Genomic DNA, 23,728 nt, shown 5'->3' on the forward strand with positions numbered 1-23,728 from the left:
ATTACATCCACATTACACCGCGTGGGTTTATAACATCTCATCTGACTGAAGGAATCTCTGATAGGGCAACATTCTCAGTGCTGCACTGAAATGTCAGCTTGGATCATGTGCTTAAGTGTCTGGAGTGGGAATTAAACCCATGAGTTGCTGACCCTGGGGTGAGTGTGACTTGAGTCACAGCTGATGTGAATGGTCCTCTATCTTTTTGTACCCTGAAATTGCCCTGTACATTTCCAGGCCAAATGTAGCTCAGTCAAGGTTCCAGGGATAATTTCCAACTTGGGCAGATCGATGAGGTTGGCAGGTCACCCTCAGTGCCCGGCACAATCAGTAGGAAGTCCCATGTTGTTGGAACTCGCTTGTATTAAACTAACCAGGTCCCAATGCAAACCTTGCTCCATCTAGGCAGCTTTCCGGAAAGCTGGGCAGCACGGTAGCACAGTGGTTAGCACTGCTGCGTCACAGCTCCAGGGACCTGGGTTCGATTCCCAGTTCAGATCATTGTCTGTGTAGAGTTTGCACATTCTCCTTGTGTCTGCATGGGGGTGCTCCGTTTTCCTCCCGCAGTCCAAAGATGTGCCGGTTAGGCTGATTGGCCATGCTAAAATTGCCCCTAAGTGTCCTGAGATGCATAGGTTAGAGGGGTTAGTGAGTATAATATGTGGCGATATGGGGGTAGGGCCTGGGTGGGATTGTGGTCGGTGCAGACTCGATGGGCTGAAGGACCTCTTTCTGCACGGTAGGATTCTATGATTGTTTCCAATTGCAAGGCTCCTAAATCCATAGAGCCCCTCACAGGGCAGGTGCACTGTGCACTGGTGGCTATGGAAAATGGGTCTTCCAAAGCAGCCGACAGCTGCTGGAGTTGTCATTTCCCCACTCCATTCCCATCTGCTTCCTCCCACCTGCGATGGTTCAGTGGAGCTGTGAAGGTGCTGGCAGAACAAGGAAGCAACAGGAAGGAGATCTTCTGCACCTCTGATTAGCAACAAATATCCTGCCAAGTCAGTCAGCAGCAATAGGGATTACGAGCAGATCAATTCAATGTTCCTAGGACTTGGCTGTGGTGCAGATAGGATAAATATAATGATTTAAGCAGGCAAGGTGAGGTTCCATGTCATATCTGTCATTCTCGAGATAGATCGAAACCACCCTGCTTTAACCCAGTGCCATTAGATTTTCAATTAAATGCAAACAGATTGTGCTGCAAATACTCAGCGAGGCTGGCAGCATCTGTGCAGAGAGAAATGGAGTTAAAAAAAAAGAGTTTATTTATTAGTCACAAGCAAGGCTTACATTAACACTGAAATGAAGTTGCTGTGAAAATCCCCTAGTAGTCACACTCCGGCACACTATTCAGGTACACTGAAGGAGTATTCAGAACGGCCAATGCACCTAACCAGCACGTCTTTCGGACTGTGGAAGAAAAACGGAGCACCCAGAGGAAACCCACACAGACACGGGGAGAACAGTCCTCCCACAGTCCAAAGATGTGTGAGTTAGGTGGATTGGCCATGCTAAATTGCCTTAGTGTCTGGGGACTAGCAGGGTAAATCTTTTTGAAACTTACAGGATACTGTGAAACCTGGATAGAGTGGATCGATGTTTCACTGGTAGGAAAAACTAGAACCAGAGGGTACAACCTCAGGCTAAAGGGACAATCCTTTAAAACAGAAATGAGGAGGAATTTCTTCAGCCAGAGAGTGGTGAATCTGTGGAACTCTTTGCCGCAGGGCGCTGTGGAGATCAGATCATTGAGTGTCTTTAAGACAGGCATAGATAGGTTTTTGATTAAAAAGGGGATCAGGAATTATTGGGAAAAGGCAGGAGAATGGGGATGAGAAAAATATCAACCATGATTGAATGGCGGAGCAAACTCAATGGGCCGAGTGCTCCTATTCTGCTCCTATGTCTTATGGTCTAACATGCAGACTCCACACAGTCAGTGACCCAAGCCGGGAATCAAAGCTGGGTCCCTGGCATTGTGAGGCAGCGGTGCTAACCACTGTGCCACCATGCCACTCCAATGTTTCAAGTCAAACACCTCTTTTTCAGAGCGGATGATTAAACTTTCCCTTCCCAAGCCTCTGCTCCATAGCTGTTCCCTCTGGTTCAGCCCACTCTCTCAAAGCCTGATACTGAGCCCATCCACTCTCTCAAAGCGTACCACTGCCCGCACTATTATTCCCCTGTCCTCTTGGCACAGCTGCTGCTTTCTCCATCGAATGCAAATGTGAGCTGCTTCACATAGCTTTGAAAGTGTTCAGCAGGACACAGACTAACTCAATGCTGCAAGGGAAACGGGCAAACTGCAGAAGCCAGAATACAGGAACAGGAGGAGATGCCTCTGCACTCCAACTCTGAGAGTTACATTGGCCATTCATATCAATGGAGGGGGGCGGTGCACAGCAGAAATGCATGCATATATACACCTCACACACCCACACATACACCCAGACAGAGACAGAGACACACACACACAGACAAACAGAGACAGAGACACAGAAAGGGACACAGAGACAGAGACGCATACAGATACAGAGACAGGGACACAGACAGATATGCAGACAAGAACACACACAGAGACATAGCCAGACTCGCAGAAACACACACACACACACATCAAGACAGAGAGACACACACACAGACACAGACAGAGACAGAGATACAGACAAAGCCAGAAACACAGACAGAGACAAGACACAGACAGAGATGCAGAGACACAGACATAGAGCCACAGACACAGACACAGAGACAGACACATAGAGACAGACACAGAGTCACAGAGACAAATATTCTGTCAGACAGACAAGGACATCGATAGAGACACAGACAGAGACAGAAACACAGACACAGACAGAAACAGAGACAGGGACACAGATAGACAAGGGGACACAGACAGAGACAGAGACACAGAAATTGAGGTACAGCCAGGGACACAGAGCACACACACACATTCCTATACTGTATTTCTCAGTCATTCAGACAGCTGGAGCCCTGCAAGTGCACAGTTTGCAGGGGTTAAGCCTCCTGAAGATAACCTGTCAGTGTTCATTGCCTTCCAGGCCCTCGATCGAGATCAGACCTCTGTGTGTGGCCATTTAATTTGAACTGGCCAGGTGCCAGTGCTAATCTTGCTCCTTGTAGGCAGCGTGCCAATTGGCAGGGTGGGAAATCTGGCAGAGTCAGTGCTACTTATGCAGCCTGAAGGCCTTCCAAGGGGTGGTGCACTTGGCAATCATGGTTGATAGTGTTAGTGAGACACAGGGATTGACTGTGGATGCCTCATGAAACACAAAGGGGCAGGAGCAAGTACAGCTGAGACGCTAAATCAAGAGACGCTTCCACCCAGAACAGCAGTTCACATGGTGGCTCTGCCGAAGAGAGGAACACAGGTGCAGAAGGTCGGGACTCATGCCTTTAAAAGGAAAGTACTTCATTTGTGACAGCAGCTACTCAACACTCTGACCTGCCCGCCAAGATGCTCCTGCAACAGGTCTCAGAGTGGAGGAATTCATTACCAACTCATGTGGGCTTTCGGTGCATGGAATCAACACGCCACTTTCAATCATGGAGAACGTAGACAGCTCAGGGAACATCACAGCTGGGACTTACTTGGAGGAACCTCCCATTGCCACATTGTTCAAGGTTGATCCCCATCCTATTTCTCCCTCAGTGTACCCGAATAGGCACTGGAGTGTGGTGACTAGGGGATTTTCACAGTGACTTCATTGCAATATCAATATAAAGCCTACTTGTGACACTAACAAATAAACTTTAAACTTTACTTTCAGTTTGGCTATGGGGAAAAGCGGTCAAAGTTTCTTGCTCTTGCAAGCGTGGGAATAGTCAGACGTTCAATGCAAGAATGAACTGCAGACTAAGTGATGCCACTGACATCCACCGTGGCAGCCTTGAAGGAACTGGGAATGTGAAACCTCTCCGATGTGATGGTCTTAATTGCAACCTGCAAGGCTGTGCCAGCTGTGGCAATGGTTTGCAGTTCTTGTTGCAAGAGAGAACAAAAGTCATGCAGTTCCCCAAGTTTCCTTGTGCACTGCTTCTCAACATGCGGGCATGTTGTCTAGGCACCATGAACTCTGCTGAAGGATGGAGCAGCAGGGGTGAACATTCCGTAAGCCTCCTCCCATTTCCAAACATATGAAATAAAAGCGGAAGTAGGCCACTCAGGCCCTCCAGCCTGCCTTGTCGTTCAATAAGATCACAGCTGACCTTTTTGCTTTCCGAATTCCATATTCCCATCTATCCCCGATAACCTTTGATTTCCTTGCATAACAAGAATCCATTTACCTCCATCTTAAAAATATTCAGTGCCCCCTACCTCCACCACTTCCTGAGGCAGAGAGTTCCAAAGTCATACAACGCAGAGAGAAAAAGTTTCTCCTCTATCCTAAAAAGGCAACACTTAATATTCAGACAGTGTCCCCCTAGTTCTAGACTGACCCACAAGAGGAAACATCCTTTCCACATCCCCCTTGTTGACAGTGTTCAGGATCTTAGTAAATTTCTGTGGATGCTGGAATCTGAAACCAAAAGAGAAAATGCTGGAAAATCCCAGCAGGTCTGGCAGCCTTTGTAAGGAGAGAAAGAACATAAGATCATAAGAAATAGGAGCAGGAGTAGGCCATCTAGCCCTTCGAGCCTGCCCCGCCATTCAATAAGATCATGGCTGATCTGTTGCTGCTCAGTTCCACTTTCCCGCCCTCTCCCCATAACCCTTAATCCCCTCTCTTATCAAAAACCCATCAACCCGCGTCTTAAAAATATTTAGCGAGGCAGCCTCCACCACTTCAACGGGCAGAGAATTCCAGAGATTCACCACCCTTTGAGTGAAGAAGTTCCTCCTCAACTCCGTTCTAAACCGCCCCCCTTTTATCTTGACGCTGTGCCCCCTAGTCCTACTGTCTTTTTTGAGCGGGAAGAGTCTCTCCACCTCTATCCTATCCATCCCACTCATCATCTTATATGTCTCAATGAGATCTCCCCTCATTCTTCTAAACTCTAACGAGTACAAGCCCAGTTTATTCAGCCTCTCCTCATAGCTCAACCCCCTCAACTCCGGTATCAGCCTAGTAAACCTCCTCTGCACTCCCTCCAAGGCCAAAATATCTTTGCGCAGGTGCGGCGCCCAAAACTGCACACAGTACTCCAGCTGCGGCCTCACCAATGCCCTATACAGCTGCAGCAAGACCTCCCTACTTTTATATTCAATCCCCCTCGCTATGAAGGCCAGCATCCCATTCGCCTTCCTGACCACATGCTGCACCTGCAAACTGGGTTTTTGCGACCCATGCACAAGGACCCCGACGTTTCGAGCTCAGATGATCCTTTGCCAAAGATAAAGCTTTGACAAAGCTGGTATTCACTAATAAGGATGACAAAGGGCCATCTGGACTCGAAACATCAGTTCTTTTCTCTCCTTACAGATGCTGCCAGACCTGCTGAGATTTTCCAGCATTTTCTCTTCTGTTCAGAATCTTTTGAATTTCAGTAACCACCACCCCTCCCACCTCATTCTTCTAAACTCCACTGGGAACAAGCCCTGTCTGCCCAATCTCTCCTTTCATGTAACATTGAATCGTGGAAGTAACAGACAGGCGCTACAGCAATGCACAAATTACATGAATTGAGATGATTTTTATACTTAAGATTTCTGCCCAAGAAATAACAGGCAGGATTCACTTGCTGTTCATGCCAGCGGGATTCTCCAGTCCCGCCACAGTGAACAGAGATTTGGTTGAGCACCAAATTCTCTGTCCTCGCTGGTGAGGCGTGAATGGGCGGTGAATTCCGGCCCATATGTGTATCATGACCAACTTGCAGCAATAAAAATAACCTATTTTGATGCTGTGAATGTACATTCTGGGTGGGATTTTCTGGCTGCGCTCTTTCCAAGGCTGGAAAACCCCACCCAAAGTCAACGGACCTTTGCATGGTCCGTGTCCCACCCGTTATGACTCCCATGGTGAGTGGGATGGTAACATTTCACCCACTGTTTTTGGACTCATGGTCTTATACACTATCCAGCCACTTGTTAATCGATGATCTAACAAAAATCTTTTGCTCTTCTCTGCCTCTCCACTATACCATTGTACATTCTGTGTTGCGTTCTTAATGTTTTTACATTGCTATCAGAACAACTCAGTCCTTTATCAATGGGTGTAGAATTTGGTGAAAAACCTGAAGTTGGTAGGTGCACCAATGCATAATTTGTTGCTGGATTAAGCTGAAAGATTGTAAATTGTAGGGTAATCATTGTAAAGCTGGATGTGAGTTCTGGTATTCAGTAATAAGGGAGCATTTCTAATTATAATTACATCTAACTATTGAATAAAGTGCAAAGTAATCTCTTTGCACACCGTTAAATGTCATATTACCATGATGGATTGGTAAATTCAGCCCAATGAAAACTACATACTGCACTCGTAACATCATCATTACAGCTGGTGTTAGATTGTTATAATTCATGTCGTATTTAACCACATCCCCAACTACTCAAGAGCTTTTCCTAAATGTGTTGAGGGTCACAAATAAACAAAACCATCTCAATAGGTTTCTTTATATTTCATAGAATCCCTACCATGCAGAAGGAGACCATGCGGCCCATCAGATTTGCACCCACTCTCCAAAAGAGCCCAAACCCTCTGCCCTATTGGCTTAACAACACGCATTTGTCTCCCTAATCTACGCTTCTTGGGACACTAACGGGCAATTCAGTATGGCCAATCAATCAAACTCATACACCTTTGGACTGTTGGACGAAACCGGAGCACCTGGAGGAAACCTGTGCAGGCACGGGGAGAATGTGCAAACTCCACACAGGCAGTCACCCAAGGCTGGAAACTAACCTAAGTCCCTGGTGCTGAAGCAGAAGTGCTAACCACTGTGTCACCATGCCTGTTTCTCCCCTCCACAGATGAATTTTTTCGTGTAACGTTAGTGCCAAGAGGATATTTAAAACATATGAATTAGGAGCAAGAGTAGGCCATTCCGCCCCTTGAACCTTTTCGGCTCCATATGCTGGTGTTAGTGCAGACTTGATGGACTAAATGGCCTCCTTCTGCACTGTAAGGATTCTGTGGTTCTATATATGCTGTGGTTCTATATATGCTATGGTTCTACATCTGCTAAAATCTGCAGCAGTAATTTTCACGCTAATATTCTATTGAAGGGGAAAAAACTAAAAATTTCTGTTTCTTTGGTTTCATTACCTATGGTATGTGAGTTAGATTGTGTTTGGTGGGTGGAGAATGAACAAGGAAGACTGTCCTACTCTGATCCATTGGTCAAATAAAGTAAGTAAGGCTTCAATAGGGCTAATGTTTCAGCACTCTAAATCACACTCAGAAAACGCGTATTCCTTTGATCCCATTGAGTAGCGGCACAGTGGTTCGCATGCTGCCTCACAGCTCCAGCGACCTGGGTTCGATTCCCAGCTTGGGTCACTGGATCTGAGTGGAATTTACACGTTCTCCCCCTGTCTATTTGGGTTTTCTCCAGGTGCCCCGGTTTCCTTTCGCAGTCCAAGGATGTGAAGGTTTGGTGCATTGGCCATGCTCAGTTGCCCCTTACTGTCCCGGGATGCATTGATTAGAGGGATTAGCGGGGTGAATATGTGGAGTTACGGGAATAGGGCCTGGGTGGGATTATTGTCAGTGTGGACTCGATGAGCTGAATGGTCTTCCGCACTGAAGGGTTTCTATGATTCTATGATTTCTATGTGTTTGATCCAACTATAAGGCAACATCAGGATTCATATTTACATTCAACTGTCTCAAATGGTATATGCAATAATAGAGATTTGTCTGAATGAAGAACTGAAGAACTCCACTAAAGATGATGGGAATGGTCAGTTTATAAGCTCCCATCTCACGGGACTGCTCTATTCAAGATAAAATGGCTGGGCTGTGTGCGCAAGCGCAGAAGCTCAAACCACTAACTGCCGTTTGCAACCAGAGCACTGTCAAGTTGTGTTTCAGGTTGAGTCTCTTCGTTGCTTAACTATATGATTAAATGGTCAGGAAAAGCATTTATGCCAACATATGCGAAAAGCTTCATTAGTAAATTCAATGGAAAATTAGGGATATTTTCCTACATTTTGTTGGCAGGTAAGAGGGGAGAGTGGAAAATATCTGGACATTTTTTGGCCATGAAACATGAAGAACATTTTCATTTCTGTACCATTTAAGTGTATTACTCAACAAAATAAAATAGTTCCCGTCCCAGTTCCATGACTCATATTTCACAGATGAATTCATCTCAAATACTATGATGAAGTCTGAATTAAAACAGTGAGTTGTGTCGATGGTTAAAGCTTTTAATTTTTTTTTCAAATGAAGGGAATTTAGGCATAGAAGGTAAATTGTTGTGTAGAAATGCAATTGGATACTCTTCATCTGTCAAAGTGCATCTAAATAGCTTGATTTGATTTGATTTATTATTGTCACATGTATTATTGTACAGTGAAAAGTATTGTTTCTTGTGTGCTATATAGACAAAGCATACCATTCATAGAGAAGGAAAGGAGACAGTGCAGAATGTAGTGTTACAGTCATACCTAGGGTGTAGAGAAGATCAATTTAATGCAAGGTAAGTCATTCAAAAGTCTGACAGCAGCAGGGAAGAAGCTGTTCTTGAGTCGGTTGGTATGTGACCTCAGACTTTTGTATCTTTTTATCAAAGGAAGGTGGAAGAGAGAATGTCCGGAGTGCGTAGGGCCCCGAATTATGCTGGCTGCTTTGCCGAGGCAGCGGGAAATGTAAACAGAGTCAATGGATGGGAGGCTGGTTTGTGTGATGTATTGGGTTACATCCATGACCTTTTGTAGTTTCTTGCAGTCTTGGTCAGAGCAGGAGCCATACCAAGCTGTGATACAACCAGAAAGAATGCTTTCTATGGTGCATCAATAAAAGTTGGTGAGAGTCGTAGCTGACAAGCCAAATTTCCTTAGTCTTCTGAGAAAGTAGAGGCATTGGTGTCAGCATAGGGGGAGACCAGGACAGGTTGTTGGTGATCTGTACATCTAAAAACTTGAAGTTGAAGTAGTGTAATCAGTTCTGAACACCACTGAGCTAAGTAAGCGAGGTGATGTGCCTGGAAAGAAAATCTGAGGATCTCCCCAGACAGCCATCCTTTAATTGTAACAGTCAAAAGACGAATCATTTTTTAACTTCAAAGCAAAGCTGCTGGCAGAACTGTACAGAAACAATACACAGGGCTATAGGAAATTCAGATCACCGAGCCAACAAAAGTTGGAAAAATATTTACAGGTGGCTGCAGCTTTATTCAGCCACTTTCTCCAATGTGACCTCCCTCCCGAGGTTAAGTCCACAACCTATCCAGGAAGTACGCAAAGTGGATGTTTGGCTTCTCTGCATAATTTCCGATGATGGAACAGTGGGCACAGCTGCTATAGTGGAAACAGTTATCTGAACTGTTGAGTGATTCTGCTCCCCACCCCGGCATCCGCCACCTCCCCCCCCCAACATTTCTAATTTCTGGAGATATGTATCTTTGTTTTAAAATCGAGACACATAACTATAAACTATTAACTAAAGCTGAGCGACTTCGAATCATAAAAGGAAGCCATTCAGCCCATCGTGTGTGCACCGACTCTCCTACAGAGCACCTTACCCAGAACCTATCCCCGTAACTCCATGTATTTACCCCACTAATCCATCTAACCTACACATCTCTGGGCACAAAGGGGCAACTTAGCATGGCCAATCCACCTAATTGCACATCTTTGGATAGTAAGGAGCAATTTAGCATGGCCAATCCACCTAATCCATACATTTTTGGACACTAAGGGGCAATTTAGTATAGCCAATCCACCTAACCTGCACATCTTTGGACATGAAGGGGCAATCTAATGTGATCAATCAACATAACCGGCACATCTTTGGACACTAAGGGGCAATTTAACTTGGCCAATCCACCTAACTACACATCTATGGACACTAAGGGGCAATTTAACATGGCCAATCCACCTAACTTGCACATCTTTGGACACTAAGGGGGCAATTTAACATGGCCAATCCATCTAAACTGCACATTTTTGGACCGTGGAAGGAAATCAGACTTACTTTGAAAGACACTGGCCCTCCACACAGATGTTACCCCTCCTCCATTTTCAAACCTAGAAGCATCATCAAATTAGAGTGGAGATCATGAGGAGCCATGGTCAGGAAGAGGGCCAAGTCATTGTGTGGTAGACCCTTGTGGAGCAGAATGGGGAACGTACTGCAGCTCTGAAATGCTTTCATACCCCTTGAGAAAGGCACTCCTTTTCTTATTGATTTTAGCTCCTCTTCTTTGGCTTATGATTGGCAATATGCACATGCCACAACAGCAAATCCATCTCTGCTGAAAATTGGTGCTAGAGGCTATGTTTTGCAGACCGTCCGCCCAGAAATAGATTGGTGCATTTCAATGCTGCCAGACCAGCCCCAGATTAAGGCAGGGACAGTGCAATCAATGCTCAGGCATATTTCCAGCCCCTTCTTCCCCAGATTCACCAGAAAACATCCGGGCCAGGACCTGAAAACCGAGGCTATGATAAATCAAAGAATGGCACTTGAAGGTCAATGGACCTTATCATGGTCTATGTCACTCCCACAGTGATTCTTGTAGCAAGTGGGATGGGAAAATTCTGCCCTGCATGTCTTGGTGAGAATTCTTCAGTCTGATTCGTTGATAAAGACATGTTTTTGCAGTCACTGCTCGCACACAATACTTTTTTTGATTCATTCATGGGACATGGGCATCACTGGCTGGCCAGCATTTATTGCCCAAGCCTAATTGCCCGAGGGCGATTGAGAACTAACCACATTGCTGTGTCTCTGGACTTACATGTAGGCCAGACCAGGTAAGGACGGCAGATTTCCTTCCCTAAAGGACACCAGATTGGTTTTTCCAACAATCAACAATGGTTTCATGGTCATCAGTAGAATCTTAATTCAAGATATTATTTCATTGAATTCAAATTCCAACATCTGCTGTGGTGAGATTTGAACCCAGGTCCCCAGAACATCAGTTGAGTCCCTGGATTAGAAGTCCAGTGATAATACTACTAGGCCATTGCCTGCCCCCTAAGGGGCACCACGCTTAAAAGAATCTCTAAATACTGTAAGCTGTGGCTCAAAAATCCACAAAAGGTTTATGGGTAACATAAGGATAATGAATCATAGAAACCCTATAGTGCAGAAGGAGGACATTCTGCCTATTGAGTCTGCACTGACTCACCGACATAGCATCTTACTCAGGCCCATACCCTGCCTTATTCCTGCAGCCCCATGTAATTAATCCCCTCATTCCCCCTAACCTACACATCTTGGGACATTAAGGGGTAACTTAGCATGGCCAATCCACCTAACCTACACATCGTGGGACACTAAAGGGCAATTTAGCACAGCCAATCCATCTAACCTGCACATCTTTGAAGTGTGGGAGGAAACTGGAGCAGCTGGAGTAAACCCACGCAGACACTGGGAGACAGGACAAACTCCACACAGACAGTCACCCAAGGCCAGAATCGAACCCCAGTCCCTGGTGCTGTGAGGCAGCATCGCTAACCACCGCAGTGAAAATTTTGCCTTTGCCACTCAGCATAAAACCCTGGCCAATAGTTAATTGTGGCCACTTGTCTGTGAGTAATGCGGAGAGTATACCAGCTGCTTTCAGAAGCATCGGCGAACCATGTGAAATCCTTACAGACAGGGTGATAAACTGCAGAGCAAAGCTATATAATCACAAGCTCACTCAAAATGTGAAAAACATACCCTGCCAGAGTATTAAGTTATAACCATTAGTTTCAGAATAAAACTACACATGGCCTTTAACGATTTAACAGCAATTTAGCCACGATGAGGAATAGTTATGCATTAGTTAAAGCTCTGGAGCAAGTTCTTGGCTTATGCTTGAGAGTGGAAAAGACAAATCATTAAAAGCCAGTAGCACTTCATTTTCAGAAACACCAAAACAGAAGTTGTTGTGCATCAGACAGAAGGGGCAGACAATTCCTCATGTTACGTCTGGAGGGCCATGAGGGAAATCTCAACTCCCACGCATTGGGATATCCTCCAAAAGGGAAACCTTAGACAATTGCATCAGCCTCTTTGGGTAAACATGTTTTGCAGGTTTACATTGTTAAATCCAAAAAGAGAGACAGAGAGCAATGGAAAAAATGGTAAAAGGTGGGAGTACAGGGGGTAGTGAGAGTGGAAAATTGTCCCACAGGAAAAAGGTATCTTTTTTTTTCTCTTGCTATCTGACTGCTTAGGGGTCTTGCTTGCGTGCAAGATACCTTTTTATATTATTAGCAACCAGTGACAAGTAAAAGATCCATTGGATGTCTACAATTTGCACCCAGTTCTTTGCTCCAGGTAAGCTCTTTTGTCATTAAGAAGCAAAGGAACATTACAATCCAACAATAAACAACAATAACAACACGAACATGTATTTACATATTATTGTGATAAAATGTCTGCAATAAGTCTTTGGAGGCAGAAGTCCCTTCACCAAAATCCCTTTATTTACAATTCCAACAGCAGTACACAAGAGTGCGGCACGGTAGCACAGTGGTTAGTACTGCTGCTTCACAGCTCCAGAGACCTAGGCTCGATTCCCGGCTTGGGCCACTGTCTGTGTGGAGTTTGCACATTCTCCTCGTGTCTGCATAGGTTTCGTCCAGGTTTCCTTTCGCAGTTAGGTTGATTGGCCATGCTAAAATTGTCCCTTAGCGTCCTGAGATGCGTAAATTAGAGGGATTAGCGGGTAAAATATGTAGGGATTTGGGGGTAGGGCCTGGGTGGGATTGTGGTTGGTGCAGACTCAATGCGCTGAAGAGCTTCTTTCTGCACTGTAGGGTTCTATTCTATCAGCCCACATTCTACCTTCGGGAGTGCCAGAAGAAATGACACCACCACCACAGCACCCCACACCATCCCCCCCCACCCCCCACCAAATTAAACACAAGGAAAAGATTCCCTGACTGGCCCATCAATTGACTCCTTAATCAGGGAGCTTATCTTCCAATAGACTGATCTCAAAGGCCTGGTTGAAGTCATTATAATGGCCAAAGCATTTTACCGTGGTGGCATGGCAGCACAGCAGTTAGCACTGCTGCCTCACAGCGTCAAGGACCCAAGTTCGATTCCTCGCTTGGGTCACAGTCTATGTGGAGTCTGCACATTCTCCCCATGTCTGCATAGGTTTCCTCCAAGTGTTCCAGTTTCCTCCCATAATCTGAAAGATGTGCTGGTTAGGGGCACTGGCCATGTTAAATTCATCCTCAGTGTACTCAAACAGATGCCGGAATGTGGTGACTTGGGGATTTTCACAATAACTTCATTGAATGTTAATGTTAGCCTACTCGTGACAATAACTAAATAAAATATGATGCCGGGCCAAATGAGGAGATATTAGGACAGATGACCAAAAGCGTGGTCAATTAAGCACATCTCAGGAACTGCCTTGAAGGAGCAGAGAGATGTTCAGAGAATTTTAGGGAGAAAATTCCAGAGCTCGTGGCTTTGTCAACAGTCACCAATGGTGGTATAATTATAATCTGGGATGTTCGAGGTTCCAAAAGTAAAGGAATGCAAATATTTAGGAAGGTGATGGCCCAGTGGTATTATTGCTAGACTATTAATCCAGAAACTCAGCTAATGTTCTGGGGATCCAGGTTTGAATCTCGCTGCAGCAAGTGGTAAAATTTGATTCAATAAAAAATATCTGGGAATTAAGAATCTACTGATGGCCATGAAACCATTGGCGATTGTCAGGAAAAAACCATCTAATGTTGACTAATGTTCTTCGGGAAGGAAATATGCCATCCTTACCTGGTATGGCCTACATGTTGATTCCACAGCCACAACAATGTGGTGGACTCTCAACTCTAAGAGCAACCAGGGATGGGCAATGAATGCTGGCCAACCAACAATGCCCATGTCCCACGAATGAATAAAAGTCCTGCGGTTTATAGGGCCGGACTAGGTTACCGAGGAAGGGAGGGCTAAGACCATGGAGGAATTTGAAAACAAGGATGTTAATTTAAAATTGAAGCATTGCTTAACCAGGAACTAAAAATAGCAATGATCCAGTAAAACCTGAAAATCGTGCATTTCATATTCTGTTTTTTTAACTATAATTAGCCTGGTGAGAAAATTGTTCAGGAAGAATTATGGAATTCATTTCATTGATAAAAGAGGCTATTATCTAATTGTTATCTATTTGATAGCAAATATTAAACGTTTATTTGAGCTTGAAGAAATTAAGGAGGCATTCAAAGCTCTGAATTCATTTTGAAAAAAGGTGGCGACGTTGAACATTGCCCATGATTTTGACGCCATGCACAAGTCTCTCTTCAGCCAAGAGTTTTATTGAAGTTGAATTTTTAATGAACATTTTTAGGGTGGCACGGTGGCATAACTGTTAGCACTGCTGCCTCCCAGTGCCTGGGACCTGGGTTCAATTCCAGACTTACGTCCTGTCTGTGTGAGTTTGTACATTCTTCCCATATCTGCGTGGGTTTCCTCCGGGCTCCAGGTACCTCCCACATTCCAGAGATGTGTAGGTTAGGTTGATTGGCCATGCTAAAATTGACCATAGTTTCAGGGCGACTATCAGGATAAATATGTGGGGTTACGCTGATAGGGGCTGGATGAGATTGTGGTTGGTGCAGACTCGATGGGCTGAATGGCCTTCTTCTACACAGTAGGGATTCAATGATACACCTAGAGTTGCCATCTGCTTGGTGGCATGCACTCATAGATATTTTATCATGTGACCTCCTGCCTCCAACTGCCCTGTTCCCACCCCAATCCGTCCCAAAATGGACCCATCATTGGTGATCTGACATACCAATCTCCACATATCCTGCCTTCTTACACTAGCTGATGAAGAAACAAGGTTCTTCATTATTGGATTGGATTGTGTTTGACTGTCAATCATAGAATCCCATTGAATTCATACAGTGTAGGAGAAGGCCATTCAGCTAATCGAGTCTGCACCGACCCTCCAAAAGAGCATCTTACCCAGGCCCATCCCTACCCCAGCCCTATCCCCATAAGCATGGGCACTTACCACGGCCAATCCACCTAGCCTACACATCTTTAGACGGTGAGAGGCACCCAGACCACCCGGAGGAAATGCGTACAAACATGAGGAGTTGCAAACTCCACAGAGGCTGGAATTGAACCCGGGTCCCTGGCAGTTAACCATTGTGCCACCTGTGCCGACTGTCAAACAGCCTTGACTCCAACTGCCATCCTCCCCAACCTCTAATATACTTGTAACTAATAAGCTAATGTAGTCAAAGAAAATGATAATTTGTTTTTCATACCCCTATGGTATTTCTCTAAGGTTGCTTGCAATAGCTTTCAAGATATGACTGAAGATTGCAGAATGGTCCTGGGATGTTGGCAACTGTACTCCTGTACTTTGATTATTGTTTAATATGCAAGTTATTAAACTGGGAGCAGGCATCCATTATTTAGACCGAACTGTCGACACCTGGACATGCCTTGTCAGAGAAACAACTATTCCAAAGCTGCCAATTTTCAGCTTAAATATCCAAAGTGAATGGGGAGGAAGGGTAGCGAATGATTTCATATGTACTATCTAATACTTCTGGCTGAAGCATTAACCAGAAACGTTAACCTCTGCTGCCTCAGAACTTGTCTGTCCAATCAATCTAGACTGCAAAACGTCCTTCCATGGTGGAGTTCCCCTTAACCTGCGTCATCGAAGGAAAAGAGGTCTCCTGATCCCCATATTAACTGACGTGAACCAGTTTGAATCCAAAAAAGCACAGAGTGAAGATGACTGGACTCAAGTGTGTCAGACATAACGTCAAGCTCCAGTAAATGGACTCTGAAGTGGATGTGTGCTAAGATGTTCAATTGATGGCTCACAGTTCAGAAGGTTTCCACAGGCAGCTGTGGAATTCATAGCTGGTGCCAACATCAGGGAAACCCTCCAAAACAATAACCCTTAAAAGAGGTTCCTTCCATTCAGGTCAGCACCATGACTCATAAATTCTAACACTGTCACCGTTGAGGAATAGGCATTTGAAAGATTTCCACAAAGTATGAACTTTCTTCATGGAAAAAAGATGCACTGAGACTTCGACAGCACAAAGGAAAAACGTCTGTGTTATGACAAATCTTTTGCCTGGTTCAAACTCAATCACCACTGCAATCCGAACTGAGTAGCTCAAAGCTAGGATAAGATTAACCGCCCCCCCCACAACCCCCCCTCCCCTGACACCCACTGACAGAATTAATCTGACGCTGTCCAGGTGGATCCATCAAATATCACTTACAATTGTCTTGCTGTCGACTCATGCTGGGTGACTTCACAAAGCCTTTGTTGAAAATAAAACAGAGCGCCACGTACAGGGGATTGACATCGACGTACGAGTGATGGCTTTTTAATTCGTGTGGTGCGCGTTCATTTGCAAATGGTTATTTCGAACCGTCCCTCTGTGGGGATCTGGAAAAAGCTCCAAGAACCCCAGGGTGTACTGCAGTGGTGTCAGCCAGCTGGAATTCCACAGACCATGATCGCAACCTGGCCCCAAAGTAAGTATATTTGGTCTGCTTCCAGACTAATAGGAAACTGTGCTCATTGGGAGAAAAAAACAAAGAAAACACGCTCACTTTGATGCTTCGTAGCAAGCGTGTTCTCTGGGAATATCACCCAGCTTACATAAGCAGAGGACATCCTGCTTTTGCGCGATTAAAGCATTTCTTTTTCTTGGTGTTCAGCTTGGTTTCAGTGACAGCACCCTTACCTCCGCGTAAGGAGGTCATGGGTTCCAGCTGCACACCAGGCACTTCCCTTCAGCACAATGGTCAGGTGCATTGTTGGAGGTGGCGTCTTTTGGACGAGGTGTCAAACCCTGTCAGCTGGCTGCAGAAGATCCCATGGCAATATTGGAAGAAGAGTAAGGGATTTCTCCCATTATCCAAGCCAACAGTTATCCTTCATCCAAGAGCACTGAAACAGATGGTCTGGTCATTTATTTCAGAGAGTTTGCTGTACAATTTGGCTGCCATGTTTCCCTGTGTTATAACACTGACTACGCTTCAAAGTTATTTCATTGGCTGTGAAGTGCTATGCGATGTTCTGAGGTCTGGAAAGGTGTTATATAATTGTGCATTCTTTCCTCTCTCTGCACACTATGGAGAAGCATGTAAATTGCAGTTTCCAAAGCAAGCACATTATATATATCGAAACTACGATAAATTGAGACCAAAAGCTCATATTCACAGTGCTTATTTTAAGGATAAAAAGTATTAGCTAAGAGAGGGCAAGGATCAAATCTTAAACAAATGTGTAAAAATGTAAAATTGCTTCAGTTCTATTTATGAATTCATTCTTACAGAAGCTTACAAATCTAAAACAGATATGCCAATTTCCAATCTGAAAGTATTCAGAATGCAGCTGTGTAAATAAAACACCCTCGTCATTTTTCTAATGGTTGTTTGGTCATAAGTCAGTTCCATAATACTTAATATCATGGCTGGTCCCTTTGGTCTACAACAGAGTATTTATAATTTGCCCAAGCAACTTAGGGGAGGCAGGTAACTTTTTCTATGCTTGATAATCAACATCTTGTTTAAGCATTGCTAACTCAAGCCACATACTTTATTATCCAAAAAAAACCACGGAAACCAGTCTTGCAAATAAACACAAACTATGGAGAAGGAGAAATTGTGCAAAGCATTTTGAAAATGTGAAGCATGAACAATTAGAGGAGTGTACTTCACTTCTAATAGGGGGGTTATAAATGGCACAGTGGTTAGCACTGCTGCCTCACAGCACCAGAGACCCGGATTCGATTCCCGCTTGTGGAGTTTGCACACTCTCCCCGTGTCTGCTTGGGTTTTCTCCGGGTGCTCCACAGTCCAAAAGGCATGCTGGTTAGGTGCACTGGCCGTGCTAAATTATCCCTCAGTGTACCAGAACAGGAGCAGGAATGTGGCAGCTAGGGGATTTTCCTGGTAACTTCACTGCAGTGTTAATATAAGCCTACTTGTGACAATAATAAATAAAATTTAAAAAGAAAGTGTGAAAGCAACTATCGGGTTAATTCCAATTCTTTTACCACAGCTAGTGGTGCACTAAAGCAGACTTTCATCTGTTTCCATAGCTGGTTATTCTTGGAATAGGTCACTAGTCTGTTGCATAGCTTGAGAAACGCCATTCCACATCAAGTGTGGCTGACCAGAAGTCTCCCGCTCTTACTGTCAGCCATTGGCATGTTGGGAAGGATTTGCAGATTGACACGCTCGACCTGTTTGGCCACGTTATGAACGCACGTTCCTTGGCCATCAAGTCCTGGGGTGGGACTCAAATCGGGAATTTTTGGCTCAGAGGCAGGGATGCTACCTGTTGCACCACAAGACTTCAATCAGGTTATGCTAACCCCTTTCTTTACAGAGTGTTGGGTCCATTCATTTGTTTGAAGAGGTGAGAGAACCGCACTGATATGAGTTTTAAAATATTTTTCTTTTACTGAAAAGAACTTAAAAAATGAACACGACAGAGCAAAAAAGCAAACTTGGAGACTGGCTTCTCGGCCAAGCCCTCTACAAAATAAACGTGTACTGAAATAAGCAGAATTGAAGAACTGAACTGAACTAAACTGAACATACACACTCTAAAATTAAAATATATTTTAACCCTTATCTTGTTATAGGAAGTGTTTTAAGCATGCTGTTTCTATCTAGAAAAACAATCTTCACAGCTGCTGTTATGGGGAACTGTTGTCTGCCTGCAGTGCGTACTCTTCAGGAATGCAGTCAATTTTTAACTAACCCATCATGCCTTCTGATTCTACATGTAGCCAAGCTAGCTACAATTACTCAGCTCAGCATAGTTAGTTAACCCAAACAGTCCAGTATTTAAATGTAATTATGCACAGACAGAAATATGTTAAAATGAAGCCTCTGCATAGATTGAAGCAAACCAGGCTAAGCATACACAGGATCCCTCAAGAGACTTTACTTTTCAACTGAAAGGCCAACTTGCATCATTGAGTGTTTCATCCTGTAAAAGATCTGATAACAGGCGTACATCAACCTACCTGCTGCCTTCTCCACAAAGATGACCTTCGACTCCGCGAGGAAGTTGTGACCGTTTAATATCATCATCTTCCCACCGATCACGGGATATCTGTCAATGCTTTGCTTTTCTATCAGAGGCAACTCTTGTGCGGATCTTTGGGCTGAGGCAAAGGAATACATGAACAATCAGACGCACATAATTTCCAGATGATCAACTGCATATGAAGTATAGTTTAATCAGCATGTAGCAATAAAACTGCAATTGTTAATGCTCGTTTGATTAATCCAGCCATGACCACACTGACCGATCGGAATGAGCTGGCACTGCAATCATTTGTAATGCAAATATTGGGGAGAAAAATTAAATTTAAAGCTGCAACACTAGTGTTTGCAATCTAATCACCAGGCTCAGCAAATGGTTATAAAGTGCCTGTGTTTTACTTGTATTTAGGATGATGTTAATCCAGGTAACTGCGTTGTAACCATGCTTATATACCCATTCTTTTATTTTCAAAATCACTCCACAGGAGTGAATGGAAAGAGCTTGTTGCCAGAATTTCACCATCTCACATGCCTGAGACTCATAACATCCTGCACAAGGCCAACAGAGAGTACCGTCCTGTGAGCCTCACCCGCCCCACTTCCGGAACGGATGTGCTGGTAAAATTCCAGCATGTTGTCAAAGGCATTTATAAATCCCTCAGTTCCATTTTATCTGCTTTGTACCAACAGTGCAAGTAATTGCCAATAAAATACTTTGAACATCTTCATTCCCTAACTTAAGTAAGGCAAAGTAAATTTATTTATTAGTCACAAGTAAGGCTTACATTAACACTGCAATGAAGTTACTGTGAAATTCCCCTAGTTGCCACAGTCCAGTGCCTGTTCAGATACACTGAGGGAAAATTTAGCATGGCCAATACCTAACCAGCACATCTTTTGGACTGTGGGAGGAAGCCGGAGCATCCGGAGGAAACCCACACAGACATGGGGAGAACAGGCAGACTCCACACGGACAGTGACCCAAGCCGGGAATCGAACCTGGGTCTCTGGCGCTGTGGAGTAGCAGTGCTAACTACTGTGCCACCATGCCACCCAGTGATTTCTGGCAAAATGCTCACCATCTCTGATGATCCCAAAGTAGAATCATAGAATCCCTACAGTGCAGAAGGATGAAAATATTCAAGGTTTCACGTATTGGCATTTCCGTCGCTCCAGGTTTTGCTTCACAAAGGACTGAAATTCCACAGGGATCTCACTGGTCTCCCATCATAATTCCAAAGGGAGACTGGAAAAATCTTCCCGGAATATGAATAAGGCTATATCGTGTCAACATACTTCAATTCATTTACATCAGCTTGACACATTTGATTTATTTGTTTGTGTCAATGGAGTTTTCACAGAATTCTCTGCTTGTCAAAATAGAGTCTAGCAGGATTGGGGGGCAGATTTTGAAGTGGTGAGATGTTGCTTGCCTTTTCCCCTGGCAAAGAGTTGTCATTAAAGGAAGTGTTTTCTGCTTGGAGGCAAGTTGCTAACAATATCCCACTTGAATTGGTTTCAGGTTCCTTGACTTCCATTATTTTTATTCATTGCATACAGAAACTCACAGAAAGTTCCTGCATTTTGCAAGGATATGTGCAGAGATTACGGGCAGGATCTTCCACTGGTGGGATTTTCCAGTCCCGCTGCAGTCAACGGAGATTTGAATGACTCGCCGTATCTGCCGTGGGGAAACCCGTTACAAGAAGGCTGGAAAATTGCTGCCTATGGCTTTGGTTCAGAATGTCAAGGAAGCATACATAAGAACATAAGAGATAGGAGCAGGAGTAGGCCATCTAGCCCCTCGAGCCTGCCCCGCCATTCAACAAGATCACGGCTGATCTGAAGTGGATCAGTTCCACTTTTCCGCTTCCTGCGCATAACCCTTAATTCCCTTATCTATCAGAAACCTATCTACCTGTGACTTAAATATATTCAGCAAGGTAGTCTCCACTACTTCAACGGGCAGAGAATTCCAGAGATTCACCACCCTTCGAGTGAAGAAGTTCCTCCTCAACTCTGATCTAAAGTGCCCCCCCCTTATTTTGAGGCTGTGCCCTCTAGTTCTGCTATCCTTTCTAAGTGGGAAGAATCTCTCTACCTCTACCCTATCTAGCCCCTTCATTATCTTGTAAGTCTCTATAAGATCCCCCCTCAGCCTTCTAAACTCCAACGAGTACAGACCCAGTCTATTCAATCTCTCCTCATAGGCTAACACCCTCATCTCCAGTATCAGCCTAGTGAACCTTCTCTGCACTCCCTCCAAGGCCAATATATCCTTTCACAAATGCAGCGACCAAAACTGCACACAGTACTCCAGTTGTGGCCTCACCAGTGCCCTGTACAGTTGCAGCAAGACCTCCCTGCTTTTATATTCTATCCCCCTCGCTATAAAGGCCAACATTCCATTCGCCTTCTTGATCACCTGCTGCACCTGCAGACTGGGTTTTTGTGATTCGTGCACTAGGACCCCCAGGTCCCTCTGCACTGTAGCATGCTGCAGCTTTTCGCCCTTTAAATAATAATCCCTCCTACTATTATTTCTACCAAAGTGGATAACCTCACATTTGCTAACACTATACTCCATCTGCCAGGTCCTCGCCCACTCACTCAGCCTACCCAGATCTCTCTGCAGACTTTCCGCGCCTTCCACGCAATTTGCTTTTCCACTCGTCTTCGTGTCATCAGCAAATTTTGTTACCCTACACTCAGCCCACTTCTCCAAATCGTCTATGTAAATGGTAAAAGTTGAGACCCCAGCACCGATCCCAGTGGCTCTCCACTAGTCACCAACTGCCAATCAGAATAGCACCCATTCATACCAAAAAGTCCCGTTAGTCTATCAAGCACTACCTCTCTGGTGACAGTAATCGCATTAAGGACCTCATCTCCTACCATCCTTCTATCTTTAATACTCGGCAATCTATTTGTGTCCTCCTCCGTGAAGACTGACACAAAAAACTTATTTAAAGCCTCAGCCATTTCGTCACCCACCGCTAAATCCCCCCTCTCGTCTTCCAAGGGTCCAACATTCACTCTAGCCAGTCTCTTCTTTATATATTTGTGAAAACTTTTACTATCATTTTTTTCATTTAGAGCTAGTTTAGCTTCATTCTCTATTTTTCCTTTCTTTATCACTTTCTTAGTCATTCTTTGTTGTTTTTTAAATCTTTCCCAATCTTCTAATCACCCACTATTTTTAGCCGCTCTAAACGCAAGGGGTTTTAATTTAATACTCTCCTCTATTTCCTTCGATAACCACGGACCGGTTATCTCTTCTCTTACAATATTTCTTGGCATACAGCTTGCCTTCATCGACCGGGGCATTGAGTTTAAAAATTGGCAAGTCATGTTGCAGCTTTGTAGAATCTTAGTTAGGCCGCACTTGAAATATAGTGTTCGATTCTGGTCACCACACTACCAGAAGGATGTGGAAGTTTTGGTGAAGGCACAGAAAAGATTTACCGGGATGTTGCCTGGTATGGAAGGCATTAACCATGAGGAGAGGTTGGAGAAACTTGGTTTGTTCTCACTAGAACAACGAAGGTTGAGGGGCGACCTGATAGAAGTCTATAAGATTATGAGAGGCATGGGCAGAGTGGATAGTCAGAAACCTTTTCCCAGGGTGGAAGAATCAATTACTAGGGGCCACAGGTTTAAGGTGTGAGGGGCAAGGTTAAAGGATGTACGAGGCAGATTTTTTACACAGGGGGTGGTGGGTGCCTGGAACTCGCTGCCGGGGGAGGCAGTGGAAGCGAATACGGTAATGGTTTTTAAGGGGCGTCTTTGACAAATACATGAATAGGATGGGAATGGAGGAATATGGTCCCTGGAAGGGTAGGGGGTTTTAGTTAAATTGCGCAGCGTAGTTGGTGCAGGCTTGGAGGGCCGAAGGGCCTGTTCCTGTGCTGTAATTTTCTTTGTTCTTTGTCTACCAGCAGATCTAGATGCAACAAGGAAAAGAGAGGGTTTTGGCAAATGACATTAATGTATATAAATATAAGGCCAGACTCTCCGACCTCGACCTTGGCTGGGATTTTCCGTTTCTGCTGCAGCGAGCGCAGATTTGGTGGACAGCACCATATCCTCCATTCTCGCTGGCAGTGGAGCAGGTAATGAAAAGCCAGAGAATTCCAGCGTTAGGATTACAAACATTGTCAGGATTAATATGAAGGGCCGGAATACTCCCAAAAAAATTCTAAGTGTCAGATTTGTGTGAAAGCTGGAGTAAATCAGACTGGCTTTTTCAGTGGGAGCTCTAAAATGAATCTCCCACACTCTGTGCACTGTAGAGTGCCTCAGCGTGAATTGTATGTAAAATCAGGGGGCCGGGCCTATTCCCACTGGAGAGGCAGACACCATAGCACTGAGTGGGCCACTGTGCAAGCGCCGAACTGTCAGTGCCAAGATCGGTGCATGCACAAGGGCCCCTGCCTGCTGGCCTCCCAATTGCTGGCCAGCTCGATTGCTGACCAGCCCTGCGACCCCTGCAATGCCAACCCCCATATGACCTCTCCCACAGACCCTGATCTTCTGTTCAGTAACCCCTGACTCCCGAAAACCCCCTCCCAGGGCCTGACCCTGTGTGGGGG

The 23,728-nt window shown here is 44.7% G+C and overlaps 1 protein-coding gene across 2 annotated transcripts in view; it reads right to left on the bottom strand.

Annotated features, from left to right (window-relative positions):
- Positions 1 to 23,728, bottom strand: part of nfatc1 (nuclear factor of activated T cells 1) — a 292,641-nt gene that overhangs the window by 174,544 nt on the left and 94,369 nt on the right. For both annotated transcript variants that reach the window (XM_080193896.1, XM_080193895.1), the window contains exon 6: positions 19,115 to 19,255. In XM_080193896.1, the coding sequence (XP_080050022.1) occupies positions 19,115 to 19,255 (141 nt within the window). The remainder of the gene's footprint in view (positions 1 to 19,114; positions 19,256 to 23,728) is intronic.

The sequence above is a fragment of the Carcharhinus amblyrhynchos genome, chromosome 8, assembly GCF_965287045.1.
Source record: "Carcharhinus amblyrhynchos chromosome 8, sCarAmb.v2.hapA, whole genome shotgun sequence".
In the NCBI taxonomy this organism is placed as follows: domain Eukaryota; kingdom Metazoa; phylum Chordata; class Chondrichthyes; order Carcharhiniformes; family Carcharhinidae; genus Carcharhinus; species Carcharhinus amblyrhynchos.